Source organism: Trichogramma pretiosum, unplaced genomic scaffold (genome assembly GCF_000599845.2).
Source record: "Trichogramma pretiosum strain Unisexual culture from Peru unplaced genomic scaffold, Tpre_2.0 scaffold117, whole genome shotgun sequence".
Lineage (NCBI taxonomy): Eukaryota > Metazoa > Arthropoda > Insecta > Hymenoptera > Trichogrammatidae > Trichogramma > Trichogramma pretiosum.
Genome location: NW_019641395.1, coordinates 132,239 through 158,994, shown reverse-complemented (window position 1 = coordinate 158,994; position 26,756 = coordinate 132,239). Strand labels below are relative to the sequence as shown.

At 40.9% G+C, this 26,756-nt stretch overlaps 3 protein-coding genes across 6 annotated transcripts in view; all 3 read right to left on the bottom strand.

Moving 5' to 3' along the window:
• Window positions 1-7,850, bottom strand: part of LOC106652731 (serine-rich adhesin for platelets) — a 66,468-nt gene extending 58,618 nt beyond the window's left edge. For 2 of the 4 annotated variants that reach the window (XM_023458352.1, XM_023458353.1), the window contains exons 1-2: window positions 6,255-7,850; window positions 4,974-5,030 (exon numbers count right to left, since the gene is read on the bottom strand). In XM_023458352.1, the coding sequence (XP_023314120.1) occupies window positions 4,974-5,030; window positions 6,255-7,600 (1,403 nt within the window). In that variant the 5' untranslated portion in view covers window positions 7,601-7,850. The remainder of the gene's footprint in view (window positions 1-4,973; window positions 5,031-6,254) is intronic. The other 2 variants (XM_023458350.1, XM_023458351.1) reach the window with 1 other exon arrangement.
• On the bottom strand, window positions 7,677-14,557 carry LOC106652733. Its single transcript, XM_023458349.1, has 6 exons — window positions 14,490-14,557; window positions 13,218-13,371; window positions 12,937-13,050; window positions 10,154-10,517; window positions 7,783-8,249; window positions 7,677-7,693 (listed from the first exon to the last, which is right to left on the bottom strand). Exons 2-6 carry the CDS (start codon window positions 13,300-13,302, stop codon window positions 7,677-7,679), a joined length of 1,047 nt encoding a protein of 348 aa, XP_023314117.1. The 5' UTR covers window positions 13,303-13,371; window positions 14,490-14,557.
• A 10,929-nt stretch (window positions 14,558-25,486) lies between these two features.
• On the bottom strand, window positions 25,487-26,467 carry LOC106652680 (speckle-type POZ protein A-like). Its single transcript, XM_014371775.1, has one exon. It carries the CDS (start codon window positions 26,465-26,467, stop codon window positions 25,487-25,489), a length of 981 nt encoding a protein of 326 aa, XP_014227261.1.
• Window positions 26,468-26,756: the final 289 nt, after the last annotated feature.

Below are 26,756 nucleotides of genomic sequence, written 5' to 3'. Positions count from 1 at the left end.
GAGTGTGTGTGCGCGCGCGCTCGACGATATCTCGAACGTATATATGAAATTGTTTTATCATGCATATAAATTAGAATCGGCGAAAATAAAAAGAAGTAGTGTTCGCGAGTCGAATGGAAAGTATCCCATATAATTTATCATCTTCGAATGGTACGGATGAAATATGCCGAATCGTGGAAAACACTTATAAAAGTACAAAGCGCGCCTATATTCAAATATACTGCCACGAGCCCGTATTTGCCCGTATCGCAAAGGGATAATTCAACCCTTTTTTTTCATTATTATTATTTCATTTTTGAGGGTCTCGGAGATGGCGAGAAACGACGCGTGCATTTTTTGACGGCGAAAAATTGCTAACCCGGAAATATTCAAAGTTCGTATTAACCTTACGATATATGTGTGTCGCAAGAATCTCGGAACGCCGCAGACTGTTTATTTTTCGACACTCGCGAATTTATTTATAATATATATGTATAATATATAAATATACCGAAGCCAAGAGGCGCTGGAAATGTATAAATCGCTCGGCAGCCAAAAGAGAAATGTCCCATTTATCAAGCAACGTCGTATACACGTACGTGTGTGTGTGCAAGAGACGGAAGCTCGCTCGCTCGGCGATATAATTCAAAGACAAACTCATTGTGCGCCTCTACTACTCGGCCGTAGTATATAGAGTAGGATAGCAGCAAAATACTCGAGCGCTGCGCGCGGGCTTCGGCGACTGGATGTAATTACATCCATAATTAACAACGACAACGAAAAATACGTTTATTCGCGCGCATAAAAACACACGTACGCGGGCGGGCGTCTAGAGTAGGCTAATTCGTTCGGAGATCCAGCTTATGTGTGCGCGTGCACGTATACGTATTACACACACACACACACAAGCGCACGAATGCTGCACTCGAGCGAGGATCGATAAAATCCGAATTCAACAAGTTTAACCCGACCTCGGGCGCGCGTCGCGCACATGCTGCAGTGGCGGCGGTATATATACAGCGGAGAAACGGAGCGCGCGAATTTCTCTCTCTCTCTCTCCCTTTTACAGTCGACCCACTTGAAAGAGACTCGGGCGAGTATATAATACGAGTCGTTGTTTTTATAAACAGATATACTTACACGGTATAAAGAGAGAGAGAGATTCGAAGGAAGATGAATCAATACGCAATAGAGAACGCGAGACCGCAATAAGGTCAATATACCTGAGCTATTTGGAGAATGCGCCAGTAATATCGGGATTGTGTATAGATCGGATCGAGACCAATGAGTGTGTGTGCGAGAGAATTGAAAAAAAATTGAATGCGTAAAAGAATCGGAGGATTAATGGATTCTAAGCGCGTATACTCCGCATCGTGCGGTTAATTTTGGGCGATCTGTATGTGACGGCAGCAGCAGCAGCATTATTTGCCGCAGAGCTGCGGCTGGAATCTTACGTAACCGAGTCGGAGCTATATATGTGTATTATGTGCGCTTCCAAGTTGGATAAGGAGAACTAGGTGCGCGCACAAAATTCGGTATAAATCGAAAGGGAAGAAAATAAATCAGAGTCTTGCGGCTCGTCATTGTCGGAGATTATTTTAGCTAAACGCCTCGTGATTGTTCAATTGACCCTAGGTACTTGGGGTTGACGCTGCTGCTGCTGAAAAAGGGGGATTAAATCCAGCCGGTGCGACCGAGCAGCACACAGGGGGATATTAAATCCGATTTCGAGCGGTGGGTCCCGGGCGCGCGAAAAAGCGATCGATTAGCAGCTCGCTTCACGCGTCCGATGTGCGTGAAAAGAGAGAGAGAGAGAAAAATACAGACTGGCAAAACAACGCGTGTAAACAAGTCGAGGAGGAAGCTGGCTTGTATATACATACAACACGCATATATAGAGAGAGCAAAATTTCGGGGAGAGAACCGAGACGCGGTGCACGCGTACTCTCGAGTGCCCAGGGCTGACCTCGATCGTGTTGGCCCCCTTCCGAACACACTCGCGTGTCTAGCGGACCCTACGTTACTGGGTGTATAATACAGCTTTCAGTAGCTCATCGTCTTTCGATTATAATAGAAGGGGTCAAGGATCCTCGTGACCTCTAACTCCGCGGTAAAGCGGAAAAACGTATTATACGCTTATGGGACACATTCCTTTCAGCGTACCCCGCGCCGTACGTATACATGTGTGCGCGCGCGCGTAAATTATATAGCTGCAGCGAAGAACGACTGTATACGGAGGAAGACGGACTATAGGATAGTTGCGATCTTGCGCGAGTTTACGTGTGTTCGTAGGAGAAGGAGGAGGAGGAGGAGGAGGCATCATCGCTGCATACTCGACATACCGGTATACCTGTGTGTGTGTGTGTGTGTGCGTGTGTACGCGCGCATAGCTATAGTAGTAGTCGAGAGCCGCAGCTCACGGCGGAACGGCACTTTTCAACGAGCGTGTTATTATTGCTTTGTTTTGTTCCTTTTTCCTTTCTTTTCTTTTCTTTTCTCTTTATGATATAACCAACGCATTGTAGCGGAAATTGGTCGATCTACGATGTACGCGTTTCTTACGAGATTCCCCCAGTCTGCTCTCTTTTTTCATTATGTATACGCGGAAAGAGAGACAGAAAAATAATTCGACTGGGTGGCGATCGTGCAGGGATTACTACGAGAAATTATTTTATCGCGCGTCGGAAGTAACACTTTCCTATTTCATCGTGTATATAACGCGGCGTAGCCGCGATCACAGTCAAACTTTGTTATTGTATACACATTTAATACGAGCACGTTGGCGTCTGCTTGTGTCAAAAACACGTGTATTTTTTCATCGACTGCGAACGAGCGAGACAGAGAAAAATAACGAGGAGCAGTCCACACACTCCGATCGAGCCGTCTGCTATGCGTGACTCATCACACTCGCGATCGACAGATGGAAAATACGTTCGTGACTTTTTGTTTTGTTTCGCTCCGCTTTCAATCGTAAATACTATAAATACCGCGCTGTCTCAAGAAGCGATCGCGGAAAAAATCGCGCTCCGAGCTGCGGGCTTTTTTCTAATCGCGTTACGAGCGTCTCAGGAGGAGGCGGAGATGCACATGCGAACGGTTACGTGTATCGTCGTTGGCTCATCCTTGAAGAAAAGACACGGCTGCAATACACATACATACGCGCGTGTGAGCTGATGTGCGACTTAATCTCTTTATGAATGACGACACTCGACGAGCTTCGAGCTTTTTTTCTGCTTCGTCGTCGCCGTCGTTTTTTCTTTTTTTAAACCGGAGCTATTGTATCGTAAAAAAGCTCGAGTTGATATACTCTCGTTTTCCAAGTTAAGAAGCCGACATAAAAGAACGAGAGAGAGAGAGAGAGACTCTCTGGGGCAGAAAAGGAGCAGTGCGCCGCGAGACTTTCTTAACGAGTTGCTGCTGCTACTGCTGCTGCTGCTCTCATCTCTGTTCTCTCTCTCTCTCACTTGCTCTCTTTTATATATAAATATATAACGAGCGAGACGCAGCGAGAAAAGAAGTTAATTTTTCGCAATGCCGATGCTAATTGTTTTATTAATCGGGGCTTTATGTGAAAACATTATATCAATTTCGTGCTCGTGTATTTACATTTCGACTTTTATTTACTTTATATACAAGTCAAGTGTCATCGTTTTCAATCCGTTACGACGAAACGCGATACGCGCACTCGATCGAAAGAAAAAAAAAATAAAATAAAAGAAGCGAAAAGTAAAATAAACGAAACAGAAATGCCTCGCTCGCATTGATACACGTAGCCTCGATATTGTAAAGCCGACTATATAGGCTCGCGCGCGACGACCACGCGGGCTTTTGTATCGTATTAAATACACCTGTGCCTCGCTGCGCTAGATTAATACGCACGTATACATACACCCATGCAGAAGCACCGATCGAAACTCGTTGGAGCATGAACGCGAAGCAGACACAGTACAGAGAGAGAAAGAGAGAAAGACACAGAGAGAACGAGCGGAAATGAAGTTTTTAATTTTCTCGCCTCCTGAGAAATTCATTCGTATCGCAATGTAGATGTATTCGTGCCTCGTAATCGTGATGTATATATGGCTTCGGAATCGAACTCAATATTCCGACAATGTGTGTGTGTTTGTGTGTGTACAGTATAAAGTGCGTGTATACGTTTAAACGGATGTATACATAAAACCGTATATAGGACGTGCCGCATGCCCGATTGTATACAAAATACACGTGTGCAGTCGTCGTCGTCGTCGCCGCTGCCGCTGCGCACCGCCAGTCACCACCGCGATCGAGGAGTGAGAAACCAAACGCCCGGGTTGTGGCGCGCGCTTGCGTATTATTTACCATACGAATACACAAACCGGCGTGGGGTGTATCGCTCGACGTGAATCTCCCCACCAAATATCTGTGTGTGTGTATACACGACGTCACGTGCTCCCCCCGTGAGTGCGCCGATATTATACACAATGCGCGATCCTTCGACCGAGAGTTCATCGGCTTGTCAACATATGATCGTCGCGCCGTTAAAACCGTGTAATATACATAATAACGCTGCTTATTATAACGTCGGTAATCCGTACTCGATCGCGCGGTTGCACACAATTATGTATGAGTATACGATATTTGTACTCGATTGTGTATATGGTGAACGTAAGCAGATACGCAAAGCTCTGTGTACACACACATTACAAAAGCGCAAACATGAGGCGCAGATGATTCGTGTTAAATTATACATTAAATGACTCGGGCGTTATGTGCGGTTTGACGCGCAACAGATGCACGACAGATGACGCGAGGATGGAGCTTTGGCGATGAACGATCTCTACGCAACGATTTTCTCTAGAACGTGATTGCACATGAATCTAGCTCGATGGCAGTAGTGGTAGCGCGTAAAAAAAGATCGAATCCAAGCGAGAAAGCTATATACACATCGCGAAACAAAAACAAAACAACAAGAAAGAAAGAGAAAAGATCGGTAAAGTAATGGTGCTCTATAGCTTTACCTGGCGTTATACGGCGTCGTTTCCAATTGGCTTTTTTTCCCCGTCGAGTCATCGCCTCTCTGCTGCTGCTGTCGTCGTTGTTGTTGTTGTTGCTCCGCTTCCGGCTCTCTCGCTGCTGCGTAGTCGTCGTCGCCGCGCTCCTCGGGCCCGTGCAACGGTATGATAATGTAATCGGGCTCTTTTCTCTTGTCCCTCTGGACCTGTTGCACCTGCTGGGATCTTCGCCTCGTGGCGTCACCAGCACCACCAACGGCACCACTACTCTGAACGTTAACACCAGCACCACTCGCACCGACACCACTGGCGGCACCACGACCGGCACCAAAGACACTGCTACTACTACCGCTCGTCGCACTGTTATTACTGTGATTATTGGCTGCCGATCTCTTGGCGGCGATCTCGCTGCGCGGCACCTTGGAGCGGCCGGAGAAGCGCAGCTTGGAGAAGCGCTGCAGGAAGCCACCGAAGCCGGTCTTCTTCTGCTTCTCCTGGCCGCTACCACCGCCTATGCTGTTCAGGGCGTTCATGCTGCTCGTCTGCTTGATGATCGGTTGATCGCCGCTCAGGGCCAATCGTTTGGCCGCCGTGGCCGAGAGCTCCGAGCTGCTGGATCCCCTCATCGGCTCGCAGTCTTCGTACTTGCTCGCTCTCTCTTCTGCGGCGCGATACGCGTTCGGCTCGGCTGTCGCTGCTTGCGCTGCGTACACTGGAGAACTACTGCTGTTGCCGACGACGAGCCGCGGCACGCTGCGCGTACTTAATACACACGCCACAGGTCGTAGTGGGGGCAGAGCCGTTTCTCTATCCGTTCGCGATTCTTGCTGCTCCTCGGTCGGATGTTTCAGACTATATCGTTCGATGTCTTCGCAGCTCTTCGACACGCCGCGCGACTCTTGCTGCTGCTGCTGCGACTCGGTGTGCAATCGAGCGTAAAAATCGCCGATCAAGCTGCGACCGACGATTTCCTCCTCGATTTCTCGCCTCTTGTCGCGCTGCGGACTCGCGATTTTCGTCGTTGTCGTTGTTATTGTCGTTGCGTCTTCTTCGCGTTGATGATGATGATTCTGATGAAGGGGCAGGATGGGCTTGATCTCCATGAGGCCACTAACGTCGATACTATTGCTACTACTATTACTATTGGCAGCGTGAAAGTCCGGCTCGTCAGCAGCGAGCTGACTCCGCGTCCGTCGCTGATCCGCAGGAGCCAAAAATGAATCCGAGTTTTTTTTTAGCTGACCGAGCACACCGGACGGACTGGAATCCGGGCCCTTCTTGGGCGACCTCTGCTGCTGCTGCTGCTGCTTCTGCTTCTTGGTGACGACCTCGCCGAGCACGCGAGTAGGCGAGAGAGGCTGCGGCTCGGGCGGCGGCTCGTACACGATGGTCGAGTAATGCTGAGGCTCGCCGTCGGGCTCCTCCTCGCACGCGTCCATCCTGTAGTAGGGCTTGGTGCTGAACGAGAGATTCCTCATGACGTCCTGCTGCTGTATGGCTAGTTCGTAGCTGGCATTGTTGAGCTTGTGGAAGACCTTGGCGGGGCTGTCGGCGGCGGGCCGGCGCAGATTGCGCTCGTTGACGACCGACTGCTGGGCCAGCTCGTAGCTGGCGTTCTTCTTGGCGCGGCGCTGGCTGGCCGTGCGCTGGCTGCCCGTGCGCTGCAGCGTGTGCGCCTCCTCGAGGGCGCTGGCCAGTGCCTCGACGTCCCGATCGGTGGCTGCCGACTCGCTCGTGGCCTCGTCGACCTCGCGCTTCAGCCGGCGTATGGCCTCGTCCACGGCCAAGTCGACGTCGTTCTCCATCGCCATGGCGATCTCGAGGACTTTAGACTCGATGCGGTCCTGCGTCTTGACCGTCGGCGTGGTGGGCAGGCCGATCGTCCCCACAGAGGCGGCGGCGGCGGTGGCTTTGTTCGCGTCCTCGGGCTCGTCGTCGCGGCCGAGCACGAGATCGGCCAGGATCGCCTTGCTGCCGTGCTGGGGATTCTGCGTCTTGACGCTGGAGCCCTCCTTGGCGCCGCGTCGTCTCATGCGCAGCTTCTCCTCGCCGACGATCTTGCCGGGCTCGAGGAGCAGCGCCTCGTCCAGCGACACCTCGCCGTTGTTGAGATTCATCGTTGCGACCTCGGCCATTTCTTCCTCTTCCTCTTCCTTCTCCTCTTCTTCTTTGTCTTCCTCTCCTCTCGGCGACTCGATCACTTCAGGCACTTGTTTATCCGTCACTTTATCCTCTCGTCTCGCGACGACGTAGCCGATGTCACGGATCACGAGGTCATCGTCGCGCGCCAGCCGATCGTCGGCCACCAGTAAATCGCGCGAGTACGTGCGACAGAGATCGAGACCAGCGGGCAGCGATACCGCTCTGTCGTAGCGGTAGCAAGACGACTCGGCCGATGCTTCTGCGGCCAAAGACGATGAAGACGACGACGACGACGACGACGAAGACGACGAAAACGACGACGACGACGACGACGAAGACGACGCGACGGTTAAGCTGAGCTTACCTACCGAGAGGAGGCTGGCCGGCAGACTGGGCGCGCTACGCCACTTGTCTGCGAATCTAAAATTATAATCTTTTACAGCGTCTGCGCCAAACTCGCGACTGCTCAGTGCACTCGCCAGAACTTGCATCGTCGCGTCTTTGCAGCTGCCGCTCGGGCTGCATTGGCGTAGATCATCGTGGCGATCGTGGCGCGGATGATGATTTTTACAGAGTTGACGTTGCTCTTGCGAGTAGCAACGACGACGACGACGACGACGACGAAGACGACGATTATCGTGATAATGATGATGATGATGAGGACGATGAGAACGATGATGATGATGATGGTGATGCCTGGTGCTCGTCGTACGCAGCTGCACGCTCGGATCGATATCGAAGTCCTTCTCCCCCTCCCCGTTCTCCTCCCGCGCCAACGCCGCCACCACCCCCGCATTTTCCGCTGGGTCGACGTCGCCGAAGCACGTTGCGTCGCTCGCGCTAGTCTTGGACGATTTGAGGCGGCGAAAGGTCGACTCGCGTCGACGCGCCTCCTCGTCCTTCGTGTCCGTCAGGCCGAAGTCACGCAGATCGTGGCTGCTACGCGAGACCGGGGCGTTCTTGTGGGTGGCCGCCGTCGGCTCGCCGAACACCAGCACCGAGTGCTCCTCCTCGTTCTCGTTCTCGTTCTCGTCGGAGAAGGACGCGACGGAATAGGGCGGGCTGGTGGACGAGTCCGAGAGGCTCGACCTGGACGCGTCGGTCGAGTAGTCGTCGATCTCGTTCAAGTGCCACGGATCTCTGTGAAAAAGAAAGAAATAAAAAAGATAAAGCGAATAAGACGAGAAGAAAAAAAAAAGAGAGAGAATTTTCGAATTTTCGTAGTCATTTTTTGAAATGTGGGACACGAGCGTATCGATTTTTGTGCACGACGTTATAATACACTGTAGCAGCCTCGAAGCAAATGCACGTGTGTATATAGAGTTTACACACGGCGCATATATGAGCACTTCCAGGAAAACATTCAACGTTGCATAGATATCGGAAAAATTGGAAAAAAAATTTCGCTCGTACGCGGGTACCGACGATTGGAAATTGCTACTGAGAATCCTAGAAGTAAAAAAAATGATTGTACTTTAAAAAATGTAATAGGTATAAAAAAAATTTGTTGTAGCAAAGATAAAAAAAAAATGAAAAAAAAATTACGTTTGTACGCACGCGCGTACTGTCGATTGGAAATTGCTACTGATAATCCTAGAAGTAAAAAAAATGGTTTGTGCTTAAAAATTTTATAGGTGTACGCTTTAAAACCTTTTGTCAACTGAATTCAACGTGAAAAATTCTGGAAAATTTTGAGGATACTCCTCGATCGGTTCTTAGAAATTATTGTTCCGTAAACTTTTCTTCTAAACTTATTATTTTCCGAGAAAAAAAATTATTTATCTAAACATCAAATAAACGTTTAGTATTTTTTAACTTAGAAAACAACCAAGTGTAGAAAAAAAGTTTATGGAACAAAAATTTCTATAACCGATCGAGAAGTGTCCTCAAATTTTCCCAGAATTTTTCACGTTGAATTTAGTTGACAAAAGGTTTTAAAGTGTACACCTATAAAATTTTTCAAGAACAAACCATTTTTTTTTACTTCTAGGATTCTCAGTAGCAATTTCCAATCGACAGTACGCGCGTACAAACGTAATTTTTTTTCTCATTTTTTTTATCTTTGCTACGGCAAATTTTTTTTTTTAAATGCTCATGTACATGCTGTATATACGAACCAGCAAAGTGAGCTGCGCGCGCGTGACCATGCATACATATATTCTGGACTAGGGGAATGTGTACGGTATAGGCGCGTTTTTCGAAAGAGTGCATTTTAACGCATGGAGATAGGAGAAACCAAAATCTCGAGTGGAAGGGCAGAGAACGAAAAAACACAGGGGAACAGAGTTTGTCGCCCAGAGTGAGGTGGGGAGACGAGCGAATTAATCAATCGATCGGCGTTGCTTTCTTTGTCTCTTCTAATCTGTTTTGGGTAAAATGCGCACCCAGTGGTGGTGGCTGCACTGCGAGAAGGGAGAAAGAGCAGAACAAGAGAGAATTTTTCATTTTTCCGTATGATACGTAATTTTTCCGTGCGCATAGAGCATGAAAAGTCTGGTGAAAAGCGAGAAAGATAGAGAGAGAGAGAGAGAGAGAGAGAGAGAGAGAGAGAGAGAGAGAGAGAGATAGAAGCTAGTTCTGTCAGGGTCAAGTCTGCGCACGCATACGCGAATGGGCGCGTTATTTATATTATAAGAACTGCGAAGCCAAGAAAAATATGTTCGTGTGAGCTGGCTGCAAAAGATAGAGACGATGCCAAGAAATTCATTCTTGGTCTAGTCTATTCGTCTATTTCTTTCTCTTTCTCCCTCTCTTAGAGAGACTTTTCTGCGCGACAAGTGAATCGATATGCTAATAAACAAATTATAGCGCTCGGTGCATTATTGATCGAATTATTCTATTTATTTATTAAAGCCGTTCTCCCGATTATTGATACTATAATGGCGATTACGCACACGATAAGAGCACCAGAATGACATTGTTTTTTTATTTTACGCATAAAACGCAAATAACCTTCTGAAATGGTCATTTTTTGAATTATCTTAATTGAGCTGAGTGCACGGCCTATATATACGCAAGAAAAAAAAAAGGTTCATTTATAATACCTGGATAGGTCGCAATTTTTGGCATAATTTGAAGCTTCGCCGAAAAACGATTGTCTGTCCTGATTGCTCCAGCTCGAGAAGAGATTAGGATCGTTCAAACTCTCATAGCTGTGATAAGCCCGGAATTTTTTCAAGCCACCGATGTCGTCCTGCTCGAGACTGTCCGGCGAGAGGCTGTCTCGCAGATACGAAATAGGACGATCGAGCCTTTTTCTGTGACTCGTGTCTCTCCTGTGGCGTATTCTATTGTTGAATTGAAGCGAGTCGTAACTGTAGCACGTACGTTCCAACTTCTCGAATTGCAATAAGGAACTCTTGGAGGAAGACGACGACGATGGACCACTTGCATGGTTTAATTTGTCAACTGCGAAAAAACAAAAGAATAAGTGAGATGAAATGATGAATTATCGTGTGCGTACGGTTTTTGGGTTTCTCGATGTAAAATAACGTAAATAAATAAAAAATTAAGCTCGAATAACCAAATATTATCTGTATTTGCTGTACGCGATACATCGATTAAAGATTGTGGCATCCGTGTTGATTCGAGTGACAATCCAAGCGCGCGATACAATGCTTTTTTGTGCTCGGAGTTGCGACTGCGAGCTTAAAAAACGATGCTGCTCGCAGTCGAATGTAAACAGCACAAAAAAAAAAAAGAAGCATTCGACAAAAAGCACGTGAATATTTGCGTTCGGTCGTTCATCGTTTATTATCCATCGCTCTTGCGCGCAATAATATTCATCGAAGCGGCCGTTATTTCACGAAAAGACATCAACTATACTTAACCCAATTATCTCTCCTCAAAGTTTCAAAGGAGGACTGAGCCGAGTCGTTCGCAAAGAAGTGACTTGCTTTACCGACGTGTGTTACTCCCGTAACGGCGCTAAACTTTGAAAGAATATAAAAGAAGCCTTAAAGTTGGCAATCGGCAACGCAGCTGTGATTGACTTCGTATTACCTACAGGAGCTTTGCAGTCTCTCTAAACCACAACCTCGCGTCGAATGGCAATTTACACTTTAAACAATTGCGGATTTTGTCATTAAAAAAGCACAAATATAACTTGTAATTACGAATACATTGCAACAGTGACGAATTTGCTGATCAGATGCGTTGATCCTGCCTTGCTAACCCGTTTGGAAAATTGAGTCAATATAGGGGAGTGTGTTGTCAGCTCGCATTAAGTACGCTGTTGATGGTAGCGCTAAGATAGAAACTTTCTAACAGTACAACGGCGTTATGTTATTTATTGATGACAGCAACAAAACTTATAGTACATGCGGCTTTTTTGCAACGAATAAAAGACATGTTTTATTTTTTAAACGTTCCCTTTATATTTATTAAAAATACCTCGATTGCAATTGAAAATAATAAGTATTAAAGACATCGCACGAACCCCATATATACACATTTTAAAAGGGTTGCCCGTCAACCCCTCGCAGAGAAGACGCAGCCCCACCCCAATTTCAATGTAAGACAGTACTTAATTACAAGTAACAAGTTTGAACACCGCATGTAGCTTCCCGCTGAGATCTTGGCTCGGACGTTTCATTAACTCTTTAACTGACCAACGTAATTCTCGTAGAAACACGCGGCATATTCTTTTCTAAAACTTCCGACTAGAGCTAGTATTTAACGTCAATCAATTTCTCGCCCGATTTACATCTAATGCCTTGCAACGCACAATAATTACATCGCACATTTTCGCTGCCTGGAGGCAAGTAACCCAGCTTGCAGCACGCGTTGCTTCTGACAGCCAGCAGATACATCGCTTATCTAAGATATCGTGTGAAGTCCGTCGCTGTACGAGTATATATATGGGATATATCGCGTCAACTGTCCCCCCCTCTTTTTGTTTTTATTTTTCATATTTTATTCTGCTTCCCAAAGGTGAATAAGAAAAAATTATTGAAACATGATTTTTTATGTAAATTTTGACGAGGAATTCAAATTTGTTGTCAAAAATCATATATATAAACTCCAAGTCCCTTAATTTCTTAATTTCAGCTTCAGTGGCAAAAATAAACATGTTCGTATCCAGCGATATGGCCAATTGTAATATGTTCATCGATACACCAAAATACAACTTCTGATAAATTTTGGTAGTTGGCAGACAAACAGAGTTCATTATTGACCTTCATATGTGTCAAGAATAGAGGAAATCTAGAGAAAAATCATGTTTTATTGGAACATAGGAAGGTCAATTATGAAATCTGTTTGTCGACTAACTACCAAAATTTATCAGAAGTTGTATTTTGGTGTATCGATGAACATATTACAATATTGGCCATATCGCTGGATACGAACATGTCTATTTTTGCCATTTAAGCTGAAATTTAGAAATTAAGGTACTTGGACTTATGAATATAATTTTTGACATCAAATTTGAATTCCTCATCAAATTTTACATAAAAAATCATGTCTCAATCATTTTTTCATACTATTCATTCTTGGAAAGCAGAATAAAATATGAAAAATCAAATTACAACTATGACCCAAGGGGGGGGGGACAGTTGACGCAATATAGCCCATATATATATATGTGTGTAAGCGCGTACTTACGCCCTAGTATATGAGCGTGTGCGCGCGAAAGCAATACAAATAATCACATAGATACCTCGGCAGGGGTGCTTTGTGCACGTGCAAAGGACTAACACATACCGTGCAGGCTGGCTCGGCACGCGGGAGACTGTTCTAAGCGCGCTAATCGTTACGTAGTTCATTAACTCGAAATTTAAAGGACACATCGACTATTGACATAATAAAATGTTTGAATTTCTCATACCTGCGATGTGCTCATCGGTTTCGGAATCCACCCACGAGGTATCAGTCAGAAGATCGTCAGAATTCTCTTCAATTATTGTCTCAAGAAAATCTATCTGTTGCAATCCCATTGAGTCTGTGAACATAATTAAAAAAAATTTTCTTTATTCGATTTTCTCTAGAGATTTTGAAATTTTAAGTTAGAGTAATATGAAAATATTACTATCATTATTCAAGCAATTATTAAATGTAAACAGCATCAAGTAATTTACAACAATCAAAAGTATTATTTGCTTTACGAACCGTTTGAACTCTCTTTGGGCTGATGCTGTTGTATTAAAAAACCATAGGCGGGAATCCAGGAGTTCGGTTTATCTATAAATTCCATATCTATTAACCAACTTTATTAGCTGTTGATCGAATTTAATTTCTTCGCTAGCTTCACGCTTCTTCGTACCTATAATTAAAGCATATTGGATTATTAATTTTATTTATTCATTTCTTTTTCTTTATTAATTTACTATCTATTAAGTTGATCACTATTTCATCTCTTAGATTACTAGCGGGGTCATATAAAGTAAGAGTCTATCATCTATTAAGCATCGTTTAGTCGTTGGTAGACAACTAGTGTATTATTGGGGTTCTACCTCTAGTGTTTTTTTTTCGGATTAAAATTATATGATTATATTATATTATATAAGAAAACTGACTCTTCTTGTCACAAGAAAACTAACTTTTCCTGTAACATGATAGCGACTTTTCTCGTCGAAGTATGCTGAGCAATTACCTTAAACGGCTCAAGCATTAACACTACACGACACTGACAACATTTTAAACCGAGTTCTGAATGTTGAACTTGGTAGGCTGTCACTGTCGTTACTGTATACTTTAACAGCATACAGATGGATTAGATGAGAGATTGTGTATAACACAAGCAGTCCCTGAGCTGAATAAGTACAGTGTTTCTCGCACCCTCTAAAACGCATGGGGGCTTAAATTTCTGTTGTATAATTAAAACCACGGGTACCAGTCTCTTGTCTATCTCAGTGCAGTACCACATCCATAAATTTGGTTTTTTATTGCTGGCGAAACTGTTTTTTTGTTTTTTAAAGATTTGACCATATATAGTACGTATATACTATAGTATATACACACCTATGTGTGCGAGAGAGCGAGCAGGTCGTTGGCTCATATTGGTATATACACTATAACCGTCTCGCAGGAGTAGCGGCAGCAATAGCATATATATATATAAGAACGCCACCAATCTCTATATAGTCGAGTGCACCTTTGAATGCTCTCTTTTCTCTTTGCAGCAGTAGGATACGTGTGCGAAATGTGCGAGATATATAAAACGGCGAAATTCCGCAGAGGCGCTTGTATTGAGAACTGCGCATGCCGAGTGAGAGAGAGTGTGTGTGTGTGTGTGAGAGAGAACGAACAAACGCTTTCACGCGCGCCGCGAGCAACAAGTGATCGGCACTGCGTTGTTTTATACACGCACACACACACACGCGTACACGCACAAACATAAAGTACATTTCGGAGAGGATGCAATTTTAGAAATGTACAAACCTTTGATATGTTTTTTATCGTTAAAATAAGCAAACGATTCCTTGTGCTTCTGCGATATTATGGAAGGCTTCTCTTCTCGTAACCCCTTCCTCTTTCTCGTATTCTGATGGAGACCTCTTGACTGTGCATGTGTGAGTGCGAGCGTGTATAAATTTCTTTCTCTTTATAATACACTCGTGGCATTACTCATAAGCACTCTCTCTCTCTCTCTCTCTCTCTCTCTCTCTCTCTCTCTCTCGATGCAAAGAATTTTTGCTGCCGAAGTCAGAGGTCTACATGTGTACATGTAATATTTATCTACACACACGATCGTGTATTATACACTCTCACACGCACAGACGCTGAATCTACGGGCTCGCACACACACACGAACAATACACACCCGCAAACGATTTGTGGTGAACACAGTTTTTTATATCGATTCCATGCTCGTATACAAACAATATTCAATAATGTGTCGATATTTCGTCGCACGTAGTACCGGACATCTATTCATTTTATCATTTATGGACACACGCGAGAACTAGCGCACTCATTTATTTCAATTCGAATGCCTGTATCAATGGATTCAGCACAAAAACACAAAACATGATGTTGGCTTACTGCTGTCTGCGTACAACTTATTCCCTGCCTTACGCGTCCAACAGTATATACGAACTTATAAGTTGCTGCAGCGTCTTTACCCCCTCCACTGTTGTACATGAGGTATTCCACGCCAAGTGTCCGGGCGCTTACAACTTATATAAAAAGTGTCGAAATGCACCAAGAAGAAAAAAGTAACCCATTATTTCGATAGGATATTACCTCAGCTTTTCGACAAGTTAGACATTCGATTCAGAATAGCCAGCTTATTTTTGCTCATGTTTCGGGAAAGAAGCAAGACACGGAAAAATTAATTGCACCAATCGATTCATCGTAAAATTTTACATAGAAATACACTCCCTATTATAAAAGTGTCAGTGCAAAATTGTTCACAATATCGAAATTTAGTTTGCAGTGGTGCGGTGGTGAGAGTTGGAGACGACATATATATATAGGTGGCATTTCACGTTAACTCTCCCAGTGCCGCGAGAAGCGGCAGAATTAAGTCAAATTACTAAATTTGTAAATCGCTGTAAAAGTACTAAAATGCACCTAGAGAAAAAAAACAAACCCATGATTTCGATGGGAAATCGCCTAAGCTTTCCGATGGTGAGGTCAGATTTTCCGAAATTTCCCGCTTTACCCGGGAAAATCGCTGGGAAAATTTTAAAGTCGATTATCTCAAAAACTTCATTTTTAAGATTTTTTTAAATAGTGTAGATCGAAAGATCAGGAAATTTTCCATCGATGTAGACAATTTCCAGTTAGGCGTTTTTTGATTTTAGCGAGATATAGCGAGAGAAAGAAGAAAAAACGTGGCTTTTTCATGGTATTTGCATGCCTGGCCTGCGCAGCGCGCGGAACGTTTTTTCTTCTTTCTCTCGCTATATCTCGCTGAAATCAAAAAACGCCTCTCTGGAAAATGTCTAAATCGATGGAAAATTTCCTCATCTTTCAATCTGGAATATTTAAAGAAATCTTAAAAATGAAGTTTTCGAGATAATGGACTTTAAAGTTTTCTCAGCGATTTTCCCGGGTAAAGCGGAAAATTTCCGAAAATCTGACCTCACCATTGAAAAGCTGAGGTGATTTTCCATCGAAGTCATGACTTTGTTTTTTTCTCTAGGTGCATTTTAATACTTTTACAGCGATTTACAAATTTAGTGATTTGACTTAATTCTGCCGGGCCTCGCGGCACTGGGAGAGTTGAGGTGAAATGCCACATAGATATCGTAGTAGTCCAATCAATGAAAATCTGTCCCTATGTAAAAAAAAAAAAAAAATCGCAACCAGAATTTTACGACGGATTCTTATTCTGGGTACCCTAAAAGACCAATTTTCATAAAATGCCACTGTTTTTTGTTCCTGCGTTTTTGTTTATAAGCCTTTAAAAATGCAAAAAAGCATATTATAATTTTTAGCTCGTAAAGTATAAGTTTTACGATAAAATGTTTCAAACAAAAGTTGTAGGCATTTTCAAGACCTTTATTCTGGTATTTTTTTCATATTTTTTCGTCCATTTGTTTATTCTCTAGGTCGAAAAAACCTCTAAAAGTGGCCGTTTTTACAATTGTTTATAATTATTTATTAACACGTGCTACGGCAATGAAATCTTGAGGAAATGTAGCCCTCCTTACCCAGAATCCAATGCATTTTTCAAAATCTCGCTAAGTGCATTATTTATCGAGATATTGCATTTGTTTATAAAAAAAACACTCCCCTAGAGAATGTTACTTAACTTTGTGTTGGCTCAACGTACGAAGACCAGGCAGGTCGCAAATGAAAGATAGAGACCTCCCAGTTAATTTGCAATAATAAAAACGATAATTTGTTCATGAAGACTTGCAAAATAAAGACCAGATATAAATGGGTACGAAAATTCTTATAAACAAATTGACTTATCTGCCGAACCAGAAGTCGTAAGTCAAATCGAATTTCGGCATCTTATTCCTTGCATTTTTACGCAAATTTTAAAAAAAAATTGACCTCTTTAACTATATTGGAAACGAAGTTAGGCTTTTTTTTTAAAAAAATCACCACGGCTTTATTTATTAACATTAAGAGCTGAAATTTGGTATACATTCGAACGAAATGTTGAACTTTTATATGTAAACGAATGCAACTATCAATCACCGTTATTTTTGCAACGATAATATTATTAACTAAGAAAACATTCTGACTCTGTCCTGCACTCGCACGGGTAGCGGAGTGGTGGAAGGCCGAGGCGAGCTTGACCAAGTCGAAATCTATTTAAATTAACGATTTATTTTAAGGTGATATATTCTCGTCGGTTTTGGGCGATAAAATAATTTGATTAATTAATATTTTTACCATGTATGATTTTAATTGACAACTGTTAATTATAAAAAAATTAATTGTATTCAACCTTTTTCATTAATGGTTATGTGCAATTTGTAATGTTTGTTTTTTTTTCAAATCTTTTCAATAGAAGCCGAGACAACGTTATTTTTTCCAGCGCTCTTCATTTTGAAAAGTCAATTTCAAGTTTTTCGAGCGGCCGAACAGCTCGTCTCGGCCTTCCCCATACTCAGCTACCCGTGCGAGTGCAGGACAGAGTCAGAATGTTTTCTTAGTTAATAATATTATCGTTGCAAAAATAACGGTGATTGATAGTTGCATTCGTTTACATATAAAAGTTCAACATTTTGTTCGAATGTATACAAAATTTCAACTTTCAATGTTAATAAACAAAGCCGTGGTGGTTTTTTTAAAAAAAAAGCCTAACTTTGTTTCTAATATAGTTAGAAAGGTCAATTTTTTTTTAAATTTGCGTAATAATGCAAGGAATAAGATGCCGAAATTCGATTTGACTTACGACTTCTGGTTCGGCAGATAAGTCAATTTGTTTATAAGAATTTTCGTACCCATTTATATCTGGTCTGTATTTTGCAAGTCTTCATGAACAAATTATCGTTTTTATTATTGCAAATTAACTGGGAGGTCTCTATCTTTCATTTGCGACCTGTCTGGTCTTCGTACGTTGAGCCAACACAAAGTTAATTAACATTCTCTAGGGGAGTGTTTTTTAATAAACAAATGCAATATCTCGATAAATAATGCACTTAGCGAGATTTTGAAAAATGCATTGGATTCTGCGTAACGAGGGCTACATTTCCTCAAGATTTCATTGCCGTAGCACGTTTTAATAAATAATTATAAACAATTGTAAAAACGGCCACTTTTAGAGGTTTTTCGACCTAGAGAATAAACAAATGGACGAAAAAATATGAAAAAATACCAGAATAAAGGTCTTGAAAATGCCTACAACTTTTGTTTGAAACATTTTATCGTAAAACTTATACTTTACGAGCTAAAAATTACAATATGCTTTTTTGCATTTTTAAAGGCTTATAAACAAAAACGTAGGAACAAAAAACAGTGGCATTTTATGAAAATTAGTTGTTTAGGGTACCCAGAATAAGAATCCGTCGTAAAATTCTGGTTGCGAATTTTTTTTTTTTCAAAACCTTTATTGATTGGACTATAATAGCAGCCGGCAACACACGCGTCGCGCGGCACTTCTCCTCCGCCGCCTCGACTCCCGGCAGCGAGAGAGAAGAGGAAATTGACGGTCAAAGAAATAATTATACGAAAATGTGCGATTGTACAAGAAAACTCTCATTGAGAATAATAATAATCGGTCTCTATTATTCTTTCGCACTTGGAGCATGCTGCTCCTACACATTCGCCGACAAACAAACCGGGTACACGAGCTGCGTTAATGTGTAAGGGCTCGTACTACGGAGGCAAAAAATAATCGAAATTACTCACGTTGTTGCCACGCAGACGAGGCCAAGTACCACGCAGATATGACGCAAGTCGCCGAGGTTTTATGCTGCTGCGATGGAGATCTTCGGGTCTGCCAGGTCGTATAGCAGATGACGGGCCGACGTCGGCGCTCGCTCGTCGAGGCACAGTTGATGAAACTTGGTGCTCTGCGATCATCGTCAGCACGCACATTCGATGACCAGGGGAGCATGATGCACACACACACTGCTATTACACCACCCTCTTTATTAACACCGCACAACACACTGGGAACATTCAAACAAACAGAGATGCGCGAAGCAAGGGTTGTGGAGCTCTGCAATGTATCAAGAGTACACTGATAGACCTTTTAGCTAGCTGCTACTCTGCTTCGCGCAGTCGCAGTCCAAGAAGCGTTTCGGCCGGTAGGTAGCCAACGTTTGCGAATAGACGAGCGGCATACGTTAGCGAAAAATGCGTTATTTAGCGAGACACCCGTAATAGTCGAGGCGAATTCGTCGCATTCGCTGCGGAAATTATGGGCCGGAATTTCATGCAGGATACTCTTTATCTAGTATCACTGATTGTGGAAATGAATCTTGCCCGACTGAAAAGTTGTCAGTTATTGTTTAAATCGATTTATTTAAACAAATAAGGAAAATGTAAAATATTGCCTTGAAACATTGTTATCTAGGTAAATTGGGCTATCTTGAAGAGAAGATGTCTCTTGTTAATTTTCTCTAAAAGGCTTATTTTCCGAGTTATAGGTCCTTCAAAATGAAAAAAACGCTCATTTTGCTATTTTCGATCGCTTATAACTCTATGAAAAAGCAATATTTTTAAATTCCTACCACGTCAACTTATAGTTAAAAACGTGCTCTACAATATCCTGTATAGCAATCAGTCATTTTTTTATTGCTAAGGGTCGAATTTTTGACCGTTAAATCGATGTTTTCGCTAGGCGCGAGCGCCTGACCTACGCCGCAGCGTCGCGTTGCACACGTAGCAGCAAGTGTAAAATTTTCGAACATGTCAAAAACTGATAATAGACACGCGGCTACTAGAGTTACATCTAACTTTAGTTTTTCCGACTTTTCAGCTCCATTCCTTGAGAGCATCTTTACAAACTTACATATGGAAAAATGCTTTGAATCCATATTATAATGTATTAAACTTTTCAGATTTTGGTTATAAATATAACGAAGCGGGTAAATTGTTGCCGAATTTTTTAAACAATCCATCAGTAAGGTATATGCCCCTATTTTCGATCATGTCCCTATATTGGACCAATGATTAATATTAACAACTTAATTGTACGTAAGAAAATTTTTTTAATATTTGGCTGAACGAATCGAACATCTTCAACAGAAATACATTATTCAAAATCAGATATCAAGTTTTAATCCTATATAAAAAATTGATTTAAATTTGATCGAAATTTGGGCCTAACTGATCGAAAATAGGGGCGTATACCTGACCTGATAATTTTATTCCTAAATGTAAGTGTACAAAGTCTTGTAAAACAAAAGGTTGTTCTTGTAAAAAAAATAATGTATCTTGTGTTTTAATGTGTGGTTGTGATATTGACAGCTGTGAAAATATATTTGAATAAAAAATGATACATTGTCAGCATTTCATGTATCTTAGTACTTAAAAAAATTCGTAAGATATTCCATTTTTGAATTTATAAATGCGAGGCGCGAGTGCAACGCGCCGCTGCGGCATAGGTCAGGCGCTTGCGCCCAGCGAAAACATCGATTTAACGGTCGAAAATTCGACCCTTAGCAATAAAAAAATGACTGATTGCTATACAGGATATTGTAGAGCACGTTTTTAACTATAAGTTGACGTGGTAGGAATTTAAAAATATTGCTTTTTCATAGAGTTATAAGCGATCGAAAATGGCAAAATGAGCGTTTTTTTCATTTTGAAGCACCTATAACTCGGAAAATAAGCCTTTTAGAGAAAATTAACAAGAGACATCTTCTCTTCAAAATATCCCAAATTACCTAGATAACAATGTTATTTGTGTAAATAAATCGATTTAAACAATAACTGACAACTTTTCAGTCGGGCAAGATTCATTTCCACAATCAGTGATACTAGATAAAGAGTATCCTGCATGAAAATTCCGGCCCATAATTTCCGCAGCGAATGCGACGAATTCGCCTCGACTATAACTCTTGAGCGATCGCGCAAAAGTAGTACTAAAATGTTTGTTACAACATTCTACACAAGATATAGTAAATATTTTTTGGATTCGAGTGGGGGAACATATAAATAAACGATAAAAACGACGAAATTTTGAGTTTTTAAATTTAATAAACTTTTGACTTCAACTCGCAATATCTCAGCTCGGTTTTAATGTTTTGACCTGAAATTTTCACACAATGATCTACAAGTTATCTAGCAAAAAATGACGCCACACCGGTTTCTTGATATTAATAACGAACAAAATGACGAATTCTTGAAAAAAAAACAAGCAGGTACCGAATTTTTTTTTTCGGATTAAAAAGTTGTTTTATAAATTTTTGAATTTCATATTTTAACCTGTACGATGTTAAAGATCAATATCCAAAGAAGTTTTGTGAATTTTTTCAGATTTTTCAGAATATCCAGTAAAAAGTTACAACAACATTTATGCGACTTTTGGTGGGACTAGTACGAGCCTGCGTCTGTATCTACTGTAGCTCCCCACACGGACTATTTCGAATGTCTTACTCTTCTTCGCCAATGACAAAAAAACATTAAGAATTATAACCCCACCGCGGGGGCTTTCCATACCGGGCCGTGGCCCACGCGCTACACGCAGCACCTGTTCGCGCACCTCTTGGCTGATGCTGCGCAGATTTTCGTGGAGCTGATTGGTTGAAGTGACTCAGGTCGTTGCATCTCAACGACCAATACTTCTCCTGCTCGCTCGTGGCGCTCCTCCTCCAGGCGTTCGCGCTTTAGTCAGTGCTTTCTTTGTGTGCGTTTACATTTTCCCTCTCTAGACTCCAATGCACTTGTGGAGTGGTCTTTCAGGGGAAGCGTGAAATCGCACCCTTGACTTCAGCGCTCACATGCAAAGACCGTTCCCATGTTTCCCTCCTCCGTTAAGAGACGCGTATACGCTCAAGCTTTCGCATCGTTCCCTTGCGCAAGAAGTATTAAAGAAATTGCCAAAAAGAGCTCGAGGCGCGCTCCTCAATATCGAGGGGAGCGCGGGTCAGCGTGCGCGGACCTGTCTTCTGAGCGCAAGCGGTGGCACACACGCCTCGCCAAATAATGTTAATATGTAAATCGATAGATTTTTTCCTCGTCTTTCAATTGGTCATGTTAATTTGAAGGTTAAAATTGAAATATTTGAAGAAATAATGACTTCGACATTGAAGTCAAGTTTCGTCGATGCAAAAGATTTTTGAAAAAGTTTTTGTTTTTCCGGGAATCGAGACTAAAGATTCGTAATATATTATGGCCTATAGGCAAGTCCGTCCAAAAATCTAGTACTTTAGTGTATATTTACGGGGCAAACGGTAAGCTCGAGGCACTTTTAATCTTACTTTTGAACAGGGCGAAGCTTTATAGGTAGTTAATCAATATCGGACTTTGTCGTTTAGCAATACAATCATCAAGTTGGACAGTTGCGCTTACGAGAGATCATACATTCAATATAACTCGAAGCAGAGTGTGCCGTGCAAGGCGAATCGGGCGAATCACTTTCCGCCTGCTAACCAACACTCCCGAACCCTCAGTCAAATCCATCTTCAAGAAAATGAAACATATTAAAATATATTTAAAATCCATACTAATATATCTATTATAAATCCTACTAAATCAGAAGCTGAATTTTCTTCTACACTCGTCTTTGATAGAGCGATAGCCATGAACCTCTTCGCGATATATTTTTGCGTTGCAATAAAAATAGTATATTTTGCACCCATGGAGTGAAAAACTGAATTTATCAGCGTTCATCAAGGGTAAACAAATGCAATCGCCTTTATTTATTTCTTACTGATTTTTTTCTGATTTTTCTAAATCCTTATTTTTACAACCAGAAGGCACAGCTTAAGAGATGGGGGAGTATTTTTAATAAACAAATGGAATAACTCGATCAATAATGCACTTAACGCAAAAATAAAAAAATGCGTTGTATTTTTCATGACAAGAGCTTCATATTCCTAAAGTTTCGTTATCCTAGGTTTATTTATGACAAACTTATAAACAATTCAAGAAACTGTCATACTTGAAGGTTTTTTTGATCTAGCGGATAAACAAATGGCCCGATTTCAACTTTGAATACACTAAATTGTAGGTCTTAAAAAAATCTACATTCTTTATTTGAAGCTTTTTTTCGTAAAGTTTGTGGCTAAAAAATTACAGCCGATAAACGAATTTTGGACAATTTCAAACGGCCCAATTGTTTAAATTTCCATCAGTTGCATAGTTGCATTTTGCACTACTTCATTTCCAACATCTAACACTCACTTTTTCCGGTGTCAAACTGCGGTTGCGAATTTTTTCGCTTTCAAAACTAATTTGACTAGACTAGAGGTTTATATTGAGTATATAAAATTAAAGAAAACTTTTTTACTTGTGTACGCCAAACAGGGAGCTTTCAACTGAGCTTGAACAGGACGCTTATGTGTTTTTTTTTCATCAATGAGAAGTTAGTCGTGTTATTCACTAACTAACCTGATTTTCATTATGAAACGCACTTTAAGAAGTTCCAATTCAAAAAATTAAAAAATTTTCTCAATTCCATAATAACATGAGTTATCATACAAAAGATATTGAAGATTATTCACAGTCTCACGGGTATACCTGTATGTACCCCATATATGAGTAGTATGTAACGTACATTTTGAGTACAGCCAAAACTAAATAATAGGTATGAAAAAAAACTAATGTCTAGGGAATACTTCTCAGTACAAAAATCCCTATATCGAAGTTCCTCGCGAGGAAAATAATGTACATGTGTTAATTTAAATAAAAACATGCTTCTCTTTATATTGAACGTCCATATACTTTTTTTAAAACTCATTATATGGAAAAGTAAAATTTACTCTATCATAAAATCTACAAGTTTCAGCACTAATTATTACAATAGGGTATTACTGCTCAGCACCCATTACTACGCATTGCAGAAATCATTTGTTTATGTTGATCTATTGCAAATTAATGAGTGATAATGATTTTAAATAATACATTTTGTTATGTACTCTAAATATTATGTTATTTTAATCTTCACATCCACAAAAATTCATCTACTCTTTATAAAAAATTCACGAATTAGTTATTTCTTAAGAACATAATAATAATTTTCGGATATTAAAAGAAAAGCTGTTAAAAACTTAAATAAGCTGAAAGTATAATAAACTAATGAAATATAAAATTAGAGTGGAAATATTCAGTTCGCAGTAATTTCTACACCCTCCCAGTAATTGTTGTACCAACTTATTTACAATTTATTATTTGTAAGAGGCATTTTCGTTATACTAAGGCATATTATAATTTTGTATGCAACAAGTGTCCAGCTTTTCGTGCCAACATAGGCGGCACTGGAGCGCGCCAATTCGCTCCCGTTTCAAGTGGACCTTTGATCGCTCGGCGCGATGCTCGACCTTGACAGCTCGACCCGGTGACATATATATTGCTTGTGTATCGACTTTCTCCGAGTAAGTCGAACTGTTATCGCTACTTTTTCCACCCGGGTTGGCTAATCGGTATGAAAACAAACCCAGCGACGACTTTCTCCATGGAAGTTAAGATTTTATGACTACATTATCCCGCGGGCGACTTGCCCTATGCCCCAGGTGTGAATACCAACCGGCGACGACTTACTCCGAGGAAGTCAAAGTTTTTAATATATATTCAAAATTTACAAAGATTATACTTACATTTTGAAACAATAGAATCTAATTTTTTTACCTTGACGTCAAGAAATTATACTTTTTGATGCAAAATGAGAACTGTTCATCGTATGGATATAAAAACTTACTAGCTTGTGTAAAGTAATTAGTTGAAATACATACTCAAATTTTCATCATGCTAGCTTCCAAATTTTGGTTTTAAACTTTGAAAGAATAAAATTTCATTTTATACCTTTTCTTGAGAAATTGTATTTTTTGTTGAAAAATGAAAACTGTTCATCGCATGGATCTAAGTCCAATAAGATACTTTTTATTTTAACATAATCCTTATCATTAAATCTTAATCCACCATTGTTTAATTGCATAGTTATTATAAGAGTGAAATCAAATATATTCTGACAATTATTCAGCATAACTTGAATATTTATTTTTCAAACTCTATATCAAATTGAAAAGTTTATCATACAGTAATTCAGAATTTTGCTAATACTTTTTTCAAAAGATTATATGTCGCAGAAGAAAAACAAATTATATTACTAATCGCTTAATTTTTCTCATTTCATTATAAGAATCAATGTACATGAGTTCATCACGTTGAAATGTCATATTATACTTGTACATCTGAATAATGATGAATAGGTACAGTAAATTTTGAATTAAAATTTTTTTTTCTATTTTAAACTTTTATTCTAATCAAAATTACTACAGTCGTTTTTACATATTTTAAGTTATGAACGACAAAATATGAGTAAAACTAAAACACGAAAAAGATTATGTCTACTATTTTTAACATTATTCTTCAACTAATCGCGCTTTACCAAGAATCAAATTGCTTATTTCATGAAAGTCTGTTAGTCCGCTTATATGAACTTTGATAAAATCAACTGTTTCTTTTTTTAGATAGTCCGCACTATAAGTATCAGAAATTTCAAGCATTTTTAGAGCATTTTCAGTAGATAAATTAGAACTCAATATTTGTCCACACTTTTTTTTCAACTCTTCAAGTTCATACTTGTCTGAAACCTTCAGCAGCTCAATTGTCAAAGAAATTTCGTTGTTTTTAACGCCACCAGTGTAGATGTATCGTAGCATCTCAATTGCAGCTTCAAGGCTAACGTCCTTCATTTCAACTAATTTGCTTTGGTTTTCTATCATATCATAAGTAAACATGGCTTTGAATACTGGGCTGGCAGTTGCGAGCATGAGTCTATGTGCTGGAATTTCCTTTCCACTTGCAGTCCGTAGCGCAACATCGCTGAAATCATTCTTAAGTAACATCCAGTCGAAATTTAGTTTCGGTACCTCATTCGTTTTGGCTGATTCGTAGGTTCGTAAATTCTTTTGCCCTTTTATAAAAACTGATAATTCGCAGAGAACATGTATATCATCCTTGGATTCAATCAGTCTCTCAATTTCCGTTTCGGTCTTGCGAAGAATCAGCGTTTCCCTTTGATTCGTAGAAAATGTACAACAGTCTGTCCGGGTATCAATAATTTCGTCATGCTTGATTATTGATATTTTATACTTGCATATTAGTGGTGAGGATTGATCTGAACAGCGAAGAATTAAACGCCAAACACTTAGGTAAGACATATGGCTCGAATGAGTCCAAATTAGGCCTCTGTGGAATTCTAAAACGAATTTCTGTCCCACATAGGAAAACTCCGTTGATCGTACTAAACTATTATACAACAACGATGGTAAATCCCTCGACAATACCCATGTAAAACTATTGTCCTTTTCACTTGTTTTTAAGGAGCCAATAACTGCCATGTTGCACTTTAAGAAATATCTTATTGGAAATATATAATTATTACTCAAATATTTTGGGACTTTAATTACACTTGCACAAAAACTTAACCCGTTTCGGGCCAAACGGATGAAATTTCCCACATTTTTTCTGGTGCCATAAACTTTGAGAACAAAATATCTGATAAATGTTTAAATAGTTATTTCTGGCTTGAAATGTTATGAAATTTTCGAACCAGGTGACTGATTTTCAGTATTACATCGACTCGCAACATGCCTGAAAAGATATAGAAACATGCTAGACGAAACGTTG

Coding starts and splice junctions, on each gene's coding strand:
- LOC106652733 (XM_023458349.1), bottom strand. CDS start 13,302: ATGGAATTTATAGATAAACCGAACTCCTGGATTCCCGCCTATGGTTTT. Junction 13,051..13,217: donor GCCCAAAGAGAGTTCAAACG/GTTCGTAAAGCA, acceptor TTATGTTCACAG/ACTCAATGGGATTGCAACAG. Junction 10,518..12,936: donor AACCGATGAGCACATCGCAG/GTATGAGAAATT, acceptor GTTTTTTCGCAG/TTGACAAATTAAACCATGCA.
- LOC106652680 (XM_014371775.1), bottom strand. CDS start 26,467: ATGGCAGTTATTGGCTCCTTAAAAACAAGTGAAAAGGACAATAGTTTT.